General features: G+C 39.3%; 2 protein-coding genes across 2 annotated transcripts; both read left to right on the top strand.

Moving 5' to 3' along the window:
- The first annotated feature begins 439 nt into the window (after positions 1–439).
- Positions 440–4641, top strand: prox3 (prospero homeobox 3). The gene is made up of 5 exons (XM_052602515.1): positions 440–609; positions 1435–2977; positions 3567–3674; positions 3984–4184; positions 4278–4641. The coding sequence occupies exons 2-5, from the start codon at positions 1454–1456 to the stop codon at positions 4464–4466; spliced, it is 2022 nt and encodes a 673-aa protein (XP_052458475.1). The 5' UTR covers positions 440–609; positions 1435–1453; the 3' UTR covers positions 4467–4641.
- An 863-nt stretch (positions 4642–5504) lies between these two features.
- Positions 5505–9979, top strand: tmem179ba (transmembrane protein 179Ba). Its single transcript, XM_052602523.1, has 5 exons — positions 5505–5670; positions 6776–6966; positions 7477–7614; positions 7717–7795; positions 8567–9979. Exons 1-5 carry the CDS (start codon positions 5575–5577, stop codon positions 8720–8722), a joined length of 660 nt encoding a protein of 219 aa, XP_052458483.1. The 5' UTR covers positions 5505–5574; the 3' UTR covers positions 8723–9979.
- The last annotated feature ends 306 nt before the right edge of the window (positions 9980–10285 follow it).

Below are 10285 nucleotides of genomic sequence, written 5' to 3' on the forward strand. Positions count from 1 at the left end.
TCACTTTCAGACATAATAACAGTTCCATTTGTTTTAAGAATTATCCATTTGATTTGTGACTTCAGATGAAACGGAAAGCTTCTTACATTACTTGAATGAGATATATTTCTAATCAATAATTAATAAAAATATTAGCAATAACTGTAGTAATTTTGGCAGGGAAAAAAAGGTCACCATTGTAAATGTACCTTATATGTACTTCAGATTATTTTGGTAAATCTGGTCCTTTTTATTGGTGCACGCTAATAACCAGTAGTTGCCCCACGTGGAGAGTGAGAGAAACAGTGAACTCTCTCTCTCTCTCTCTCTCTCTCTCTCTCTCTCTCTGTGTGTGTGTGTGTGTGTGTGTGTGTGTGTGTGTGCGCGCGCGCGCGCGGAGCAGCGGACATCCCTCCCTCACGCCTCGACGCCCACTGGCTGATCACCACGCGATAGAGTGCGCGAGAATGAGAGATGGACAGCGCGAGACGGGAGCGACAGCAATAACAGGAAACTCGGTGGCGCTTTTAACGCTGATGCTGCCGGTGACCAGCGGACCCCTCGACAAGACCCAAATAAAACACGACAGGAAAGCGACGGACCGGGAGATGCTTTCTGACTGACTATTTCGTAAGTTTTTAGATTTTTTTTTTTATTCCTTTTTTATCTTTTGGGACATCTGCGTAGGCTATTTGTTTGTCCTTGTTAACTGCGCCTCATCATTATCTGTTAATGAATCTGCGTCGCGCGCACAGAGGTTACAAATGTCCGCTCGTGCGTTCTGCACCGCTATTCGAGCAGAAGCGGTGTATCTGTCTTCATAACCAGAAGAAAACTTTGATGTGAACTCTGCGATATTATTTACGGCGAGTTGGTTCGTGTGGCAGTAATTAACGCAAATCAGTTTCTGTAATTTATCCATGAGGGTGTTGTCCTTCCATCTGCTACTTTTTTTTTTCATGGCAGTTAAACGGCTTTATATTCGAGCAGTAATCTGATGACATCTGTGGCGTTTGTGCCAATGAGGAAAAGGCATAAACGTCAATTTAGGAGAGTAATTTCTTATAATCTGATTTATCTGTCTATCTGTCTGTCTATCTATCTATAAACAAAACTATTTAGTACTAATGTATGAATTAAGAAAAAAATTCAGATTTAGAGCTTTGGGACTATGGTAATCTCATTAAAATATTTACTGTCTCACCATCCATATATGTGTGGGAGAGAGAGAGAGAAAAAGAAGGATGAGAGCAATAGAGTCAACAGTCTGAACAAACACAGGGTACAGCTGTCAGCGGATAGATAACGCACACATGCAGAGAGGAAAAAAAGAGGTGATGATGATGCCGATAACAATGAGAGGATTATGAACAATTTTTAAACCGATCCAAATAGCTGCATTTTTTTTGTCTGCCATTATGCATTGATTTTCAGCAAATTGTGCTCTCTTTAAAGATCCCGAAACCATAATTGAATGCAAAAGGCGGCAATGGATTCCCCTTCGGATCGATTTCATCAGCAGCCCTCCCAGATGTGTCCCTTCGAACTGTATCGCAGCTTGCCAGATTCCAACCCCTCAAGCCACAGATTTTCCCCCGGCAGTCTGTCTTCCCACCCGCTCTTCTCCCCTCTCATGCACCCCAACAGCGTGTCCCAAAGGTGGGGTAGTTTCCGACAGCGTCAGGGCTTGTTCCCTGGGCTTCTGGTAGATGATGATGTAAGTGAAGAGGACATGTTTGGGAAGAGAGAGTTTGCCGTTAGGGCTACGCCATCATTGCAGCGCTGTCCGGAAGAACGGGGACAACGTTCGGCTACTGAGCCTGGAGACTGGGGGCAGGATTTTGCTAGAGTCAGGAGACTCAGGATGGACTCGGCAGCTAGAAGTGAAGAAGAAATGAGGAGAGAAGGCAAGAGGGGGAGGAAGAGCACTGCCTCGGTTAGAATGGACGAGAAGAAGGCAGCAGAACAAGGGAACAGGAGGGAAAGCAGGGAAGGTAGGAAACGACAGCGGCAAGAACTGAAGCTCCAGCTGGAGGAAACCAGAGGGAAACTTCTAGAACTCCAACGCAAGGTGTGGAAAGTGTACGGAGGGCAGGCGGATGACGAGAAAGGAGGAGAGGAAGAACAAGAGAACGAACCGATCAATCTCGATGAGGTTGCAGAGATGTTTTCCGACAGCGATGATCCGCTAATTGGCAGTGGTTTTTCACCTCCGCACTGTTCGTCTAAGAAACCCAGTGAAACTAATGGCAATGCCGGGATGTTTCCAGAGACCTCTGTGGACCTGGATTTGGAGTTAAATGGTGATCAGGTGTGGCTGGGATGCAGCCTGATCAGAGGTGAGTGGGAGAGCGCAGAAGGAGGTCAGAAGTTTGCTCAAGCCCTAAAACAGGAGCTGGCAAATGTTGTGGCTCAAGTTATTGACAGAGTTGTCCGTCTCTATGCCGAAACCGACCCCTCAGCAGTCACAGTGTCCAATGTTCCCAAAGAAACCAGCATGACGTTAGATCTAAACCCAGACCAGAGGCCGAGACCTCATCTGTCAGAGCAGGTGGAAGCATTGCCACTTCTCACAAAGAGTCCTCAAGACAAGAGGGCCCCTATTGCTCAGAGTGTGCCCAAGGACCTCCTCCTCCCTCGAGCAAATGCGAGCCTCCCTCCACTACCCCAGCCTCCTCTCCCGGCACTATTACCTCCTAGGAGCAAAGACCACTTCCTACCCTCCTATCCCCCAGACAACCCCGTTCCCCTGCCCCTTCTTCACTACACCATGCAGAATCTCTTCGCCCGCTCCCTCTCCAGTTTGCCTCTTCATAAGGACTGCCTGTCTGAATCTTTCATGGACTTCCGTTCACACAACTCTGCGTTCCCACCCCTCCCTTTGCTGGGCCAGCTAGAACCCCCTCCGTCAGATAGAGCGAGAGAAGGGGGGATGAGGGGAGGCGGAGCAGGAGTGGTAGATGGAGGAGATGCAGCACTCTATCTTGCTGCTGGGTCAATATCCTTTTATAAAAATGATGAAAATAGACACGCATATATAAATATATGTACACTGCAAAAGTTTGGGGTCAGTAAGAGTTTTTTTTTTTAAGAAATCAATAGTTTTATTCAACAAGGAAGGATGTATTAAATGTATAATGTAATTCAGTATTTCAAATAAATGCATCAAGGAATCCTGAAGAAAAACATATCACTATTTCCACAATAAATATTAAGCAACTGTTTTCGAAGCTGATAATGATGTTCCTTCAGCAGCAAATCAGTATATTACAATGATGATGATCATGCGACGCTGAAGATTGGAGTCATTTCTGCTGAACATTTAGCCAGGTCATTACAGCAATAAATAACATTTTATTTCAAATATTACATTATTTTAAAATAGAAAACATTTATTTTAAATTGCCATAACATTTCACAATATTAGAGTTTTCCCAGTATTTTCGATTAAATAGCCTTGGTGAGCATGAGAGACTTACTTCAAAATTAATAATAATAAAAAAACTGACCCCAAACATTTGAACGGTAGTACATAGTTAATGTATTTGTTTGTTTATTTGTACCAAACATTCCTTAACCATCTACACTCTCAGGAAGGTCTCTCTCCGTGCCACCTGAAGAAAGCCAAACTCATGTTCTTCTACGCACGCTACCCCAGCTCCAGCACACTCAAGACATATTTCCCTGATGTCAAAGTGAGCATTATTCCTATCCTGAACACCAAATAGTATAGCTGTGTGTTCATAACCTGCACAAATTATATGGGCTAATGACTTATTGAATGAATTTGCACTGACCTATATACAGCAGTGTGGCATGGTTTCCTTTTGAAACAATTTGAATCAATTTGAACAATCAGAAATGTCACTACATTTACAATGAATTAATATCAACGGAATTTTTATTTAAAAAATTACATGTACTGTGTTATAATAAAGCTGTATTGGTATCTTGATTGATATTATGCTGGATCTATCTCAGCGTTTCTGTTTTTCTCTACACAGTTCAATCGCTGTGTCACTTCCCAGCTGATTAAGTGGTTCAGTAACTTCCGGGAGTTCTTCTATATCCAGATGGAGCGCTTTGCCCGTCAGGCAGCCAGAGAGGGGCTTGCATCTGCCAGGGAAAGAGCACTCCGCCTGGGCAGAGACACTGAGCTCTACCGAATTCTCAACATGCACTACAATAAGAGCAATGATTACCAGGTCAGTGTGTGCATGTGCACATGAGTAAAGGCTGTAAAGTGGTGCATGTAACCATTCAGTAATGTGTAAAAAAAAATCATGCCCATTTTCCAGGTTCCAGAGAGGTTTGTGGAAGTGTCTGAAGTGGCCCTGAGGGAGTTTTTCACTGCCATACAGAGTGGTCGGGATGCTGATCCGTGCTGGAAGAAGGCCATCTACAAGATCATCTGTAAATTAGACAGCCCGGTGCCTGACAGCTTCCGTCTGCCTGGCTGCCCCACGGACACCTACCGGATGGGTTAAACAGAGTTTATCACACACACATGCACACACATCCATACCACATGAAACACTGTGCACGGTTTGATATCATGAGTGTGCACAGAGCAGTTAACAAGTAGTGACAAAGAACCAAGAAGGAAATACTAAATTGTTCTGTAAAGATTGAGAACACTGAATAAATGGTTTATTATCATTATCATGCTCAAACGTATTACTCGACTGATGATTCTACTTTAGTCCAGCATTGTTCCAGTTAACACTGAAAAATGTTTTGATTATTTGGAGAAAAATAATCTCATTTTCTTCGCTGTTACATTAATGCTTATTAATTAATCTGAAAATGCAGGCCTGGCTGTCTTTTGATTTATATGTATATATATATATATATATATATATATACATATACATATTACTTGTTACAATTACAATGTTGTTGAGTTTCTGTGAACCTGTGGTATCGTGTAATAAAATAAGTCGACCCTCCTTGCTGGCAGTCAACGCTACAAATTAGTGCTATAGTATAAATTATAATTGTCAAATGTTTATGCAGTCTTACATGTAATACTGTCTGAGTACCCTAAACAACATGAACATTTTATATGCTCTACTGTGAAAGAGTAAGGAGACCCTGGCTCTCAAATAATGAAAATGTGACAGTTACTTACCCTGAAGCTAAGCCCAAACACCTGACAGCTACCACGAGTCTACAGTGGAATGAGCATCTACAGCAGTCAATACAGATGGTCAGATATAAATTAATATTGCCAGCTTTTTTTGCTGTGTGGGACTGATCTGAACAGAAATGAAAATAGTTCAGTTAGAAGTAATAAGGTCTTGATATAATCATAGTTAATCTAGTTATACACTAAAATCTAGTTAGAAGTCGGTAAAACATTTTGAACAAAACATTTATGCATTTACTAAAATAAGGTGGTATGGTTATTATCATAAATGTGACATATTTTGATGCTATTCTTAAAAATGCAAGGGGAATGTGGTTCCAACTGATATTTTGTGCAATCACATGATCGTAGTTAACTCATGATGCGTTTTGGGCGCATGAGGGTGTATGCGCGCCCCCGCGGCTGGTTAAAGACATCGTAGCGTTGTTGCACGCGCACTGCACGCTATGGCGCTTCCGTGGCCTCTGCTGCTGGAGCTGCTGTTGTACGGGAGCTGTTTTATCTGCGGGATCGTCACAGCCGCCTCTGTTACAATCTCACAGGTATCTGCTGTTTGTTATTTCACACATACCTTGGTGATACACGGTGCTCTGCGCCCGGAAACAAAATACAAAATGCAAGTTTCAAACTTTGATGACGTTAGCTGAAAGCTTGTTTACAGTTTACAGCTTTGTTTAGTGCCGTTCTTTGCTTAGAATGTGTTTTTGATGTTTTCTCTAGCAATATCGACATGCAAAATCATAACTTTCCCCTCTGGAGGTATTCTGTGCTCGTCTCACGAGCTGCTCTTAACATCGTCATAGTCATGTGACTGAAGAAAATAAGACAAGAGATGTTTTAAAAAATGTCAAGTGTATTTATCCATGCGTTAGGTTAGAAGAAATAATACGGTTTGGAGGTAAAACCCGGAAGTGAAGACAAACTGAAAGTGTGAGAAGTAACTAATCTTCCACTTCTGTCACTTTCTCCGGTTTTTGTGTGTCATGTGACCATCTAAAGAATCTGCTCCCGAGAGTAATTGGCTTATTAAAGTCAGATGAGCAGAAAAATAGTGTGTAAAAATATTTGAAGGAGACTCAGTCGGGTTTCCTGCTAGCATAAGGAGAAGAATGAAGGAGAGAGAGAGAGAGAACCCTTAAAGATAATTTTGTCCACCAGGGATGATGGTCTTTATGTAGTACAGGCACATTTCACTCATATTCTTTTTAAAGGCTTAGAAGCACACGTCCCTTGTTTGTTTGTTTTTTAGATAATAGATATGTTTGATAGACTATTATCTAACATAACATTAAACATCAGAAGTACCTTTTAATTGCATCAAATGACTATATTTCACTCCTCAATTTGGACTTTGGGGTATTGAACCAACAATTAACCATCTGCATCCAAAAAAATAAAAATCATCCTGACAGTTAATTAAATTGATATTCAGTCTGTTGTTGTAAACAAATAAGTAACTTAATTTTTTAAAATATATTTCCCCATAGAAAATGAATTTAAAAAAAAAATATATACGCTCATTCTATTTTTTTTATTTATATAGCTAAAGGTAAAAAATAAATGTTATATCTTATTCTTAAGAAGTGTTTACTATGGTCATAACAAGATGCATTTTTGTAACCCAGAATTTTCTCTTCAATTAAACAGGGCAGTTTTGATGGGAAGTGCATGCTGTATGGTTCAGTGCATCTGAACTCCTCATCCATCGCTGTGCTTTCATCCAGTTCTCCCTCCCTTTGTTACTTTGTGTCAGCCATCTCCGTGTGTGTGGCCGTCTTCTGCTTTTCACTCACTCTCTACTGGATCTACATCGCCTGTTTTGACGGAGAAGTGAAAAGGTATGTCCAGGAATAAAGTAAATCCAGTTTGATTCAAGAATGAGAACAGGGGTTATCTGAAGGTACCTACGTTTGTTTTTCTGTTATGTCGTGCACTAGTATGAATGGATTGCAGGTTGAACTCTAAACAGACATGATGCAAACTCATAAAAATAAGCTGGGGCCAGAGTTTTTTTATTTAAGAAGTTTATCCTTCTATTCCAGTAAGGATGCATTAAATTGATCAAAAGTGATGGGAAAGACTTAAATAATGTCACAAAAGTTATAATCTATTTCATAATTTCACTTATAACAAAATGATCAGAATCCCCTTAATGCACCATTATTAAATGTAAAATAATAATAATAATTTCAAATCCAGTAAAAGATTTTACAGTAGTCCTGAACTGTCAAACCTAGTAAAACCTTGTTCTTTTAACCTGTAAATTACTAGGAATACTCATAATTAGTTTAATACATTAAGATAAAAAAAAAAAAAAAAAAAAAATGTGCAATGTTGTCTGATATTAGAGAGAAATTATGGATGAATATTACCCTTGGCTTGTGTGGAGTCTTCCTCTTCTTCCTCTTGGTGACGGGATGCATCCTGAAAATCGGCCGAGACCGACTGTGTGACTCAGTGATTCAGGCATTGAAGGAAATAACCAAGTAAGTGTGAGAGAGAGACCTCAGTAATAGCTTTTGATTATTGCAGGCAAACAGTATTGTACATGATAACAACCATAAATGACTTGTTTTGTGCATTTGTAGGTGTGAAGAAGCACAGAATAAGCCTTGGATGAGCCCTACAAATGGGAGCCAGTTCTACACCAGACTACACAGTGCAGAGGTACCTGTAGCTACAAACTCCCTTGATCACAAACATAATAGATACTGTAATCACTTTTCATATGTTCATATAGTTTTTTGAATTACTTGGACAATGCAAAAATAAATTTTAAAATTATTTAATAATCAATTTTTTTATTTGTAATTTTGTTCTGTTTTGGCATTATTATTATTATTATTATTTCTTTGTCAGACGTATTTTTAATATGTCTAGTTAAAAAAAAATTAAATTCAGTTTTAGTTGTCTTAGTACATTACGTTTAACTGATTAAAAATGAAAATTGTTACCTTGACTAGTTAAAAATATTATACATTACACACTACTGGTCAAAAAGCTGCATTTATTTAAGAATGCAGTAAAAGCAGTTATATTGTGACACATTGTTATAATTTAAAATAGCGGGCTTCTATTTTAATATACTTACATTTAATTAATGAATTTTAAATGGAGTAATGTAGTATCTTTTTTTTAGCAGCCAATACTGTAGTCCGTAGTGTTACATACTTCAGAAATCATTGTTAAAAAAATAAGAGAAATTTGACCGATGGCATTTAAAAAAATAAATAAATGTCTTAATAATATATGTAGAGAAAATTAAAATAGAGAAAAAGCTTCATAAAATACCTCATTGTGAAATGATTTTATCATTGGTTATTTATTTATTTGGATAAATGTCTCTAGTTACAATTGCCTACAAATGACTTTTTATTATTTGTTAATTTATTTATTTTGGACATCAACTTTAAGAAATTGTTATTTTTTCATTTTCAGACAGCAGTATGGGTGAATTTCTTCTTTTGGTTGATCATAGCAGTTCTGGTGCTGATCCAGCGTAACAAAGGGTCAGAAGTCCGGACAGTAGATGCAGACCCAGCAGCGACTCCTTCTGAAACTGAGCCCTTGTTCAACCCCGCAGGACACTCTTAGTGACCAGAGACACGGCTAATCTATGTCGCTCCACACTAACGCAGTCTATGTGTTGCCTGAACACACACACTCACTCACTCACTCACTCACACACACATACATACATACGCTCGCATTGACAATCGCACTGCTGGCTAGCAGTTGGATAGTTGAGCCAAGAGGATTTTGGCAGCGCCAGTATACGGTCTTGATTTTGTTCACGAGCATTGCCAAGGGTTAGTTGCCATGGTTACTGATCTGCGGCTGGCAGCACAGACCTGGCAGGTGATAGTGTGCGGTTGCCAGATTGGTGCTGTGACCTGAACTGATTGAGACGCCGCTTTATGTAAAGAGATCAAATCAGACAGCATTGTCAGCGTTTTTATGAGCGGCAAAACAATATAAAAAAATAAACCTGAGGAGATGATACTTAAATCTTCAACAACAACAAAAAAAGGCTTTATATTTCTATACTACGACTCTCTGGCTAAAACACTTCAAGGGTACATAAGTCAATTAAAAGACTTTTGTATAATAACAACCATTATATTGAACCTAACTGACCTGGAGTCAAACCAAGTTAACCACTGTACTGTGACTTTTAACCTTTCTTAAGTAAAACCTGCTTTATATCAATGTACAACTTTTTCGCCCTCTGCTGTCTGTTTATATGAATTGCTCTGTAAATCCCATTGGACAGTGCTCCTATGCCTATTTTGTGGGCCAGGAATGTCCCATAAGTGATCCCCTCCCATATTTCACATTTCTCGTACTCATAGTCCTTGGCGTACTTAACATGGGCAAAACTGCTTGAGAGTGTCTTTCCGAGAGTGTTTCGCTATTAATCTTGTGCCCAGTAGATGTCATTTTTTTAATGGCTTTTTCCTGCACACAGCCATGGGAGGTAGGAGTGTGTGCGTGTGTGTGTTTGGGATGACAGGGACATAAATCCATAATTTGGCCTGTGATGGTATCCGCTTTCCACAGGCGAAGTGCCAAATCTGAGGTGCTGCCCACAGCACTAAAGTCCTCAGAAACACAGTGTCCTTGTCCCCTGTCCACTAAATGCTTCATCATCATCTAAAAATTTCACCTCCTGTTTTCATGCAACTTTTTGTAAGTTTTCATTTAACTTGCAACCATTATTTCAGATTTGCTGGTTATGGATTATGCACTGGCGTTTTTTTTTATATAAATACTAAATCTGTTGTATAACCCTCTATGTCAGAGTTTATGGCTATGTCAACATTTCAAAGCAATTAAATTTATCAACCAAGAGCTTATGGTCTCACAATATGTCTATGTATTAAAGGTGCATGATAATATCTTTGATATTATTAGTATATGGGATTTTATACCCAGGGATTTCATTCGGCTGCTATATGAAATAAGTATATGAATAATAATAATAATAATAATTAAAATATAAGCAAAGAGAAACAATGGCACCCTTTTTCATATAATCTGAGGCAAGATGGACATGAGTTTGTTCCCACAACTGAACAGATATGGAGAAATTTTTTGCATTACATCACTTACTCACCAGTGAATGGGTGCCGTCAGAATAACAGTCAAAAAAAGATA

Source organism: Carassius gibelio, chromosome A7, assembly GCF_023724105.1.
Source record: "Carassius gibelio isolate Cgi1373 ecotype wild population from Czech Republic chromosome A7, carGib1.2-hapl.c, whole genome shotgun sequence".
NCBI classification, from domain to species: Eukaryota; Metazoa; Chordata; class Actinopteri; order Cypriniformes; family Cyprinidae; genus Carassius; species Carassius gibelio.

Excerpts from the sequence above, each read along its gene's own strand:
- tmem179ba (XM_052602523.1), top strand. The coding sequence starts at position 5,575 with ATGGCGCTTCCGTGGCCTCTGCTGCTGGAGCTGCTGTTGTACGGGAGC. Across the intron at positions 6,967-7,476 it reads TTTGACGGAGAAGTGAAAAG|AGAGAAATTATGGATGAATA; the intron begins GTATGTCCAGGA and ends GTCTGATATTAG. Across the intron at positions 7,796-8,566 it reads CCAGACTACACAGTGCAGAG|ACAGCAGTATGGGTGAATTT; the intron begins GTACCTGTAGCT and ends TTTCATTTTCAG.
- prox3 (XM_052602515.1), top strand. The coding sequence starts at position 1,454 with ATGCAAAAGGCGGCAATGGATTCCCCTTCGGATCGATTTCATCAGCAG. Across the intron at positions 3,675-3,983 it reads CATATTTCCCTGATGTCAAA|TTCAATCGCTGTGTCACTTC; the intron begins GTGAGCATTATT and ends TTCTCTACACAG. Across the intron at positions 4,185-4,277 it reads ATAAGAGCAATGATTACCAG|GTTCCAGAGAGGTTTGTGGA; the intron begins GTCAGTGTGTGC and ends CCCATTTTCCAG.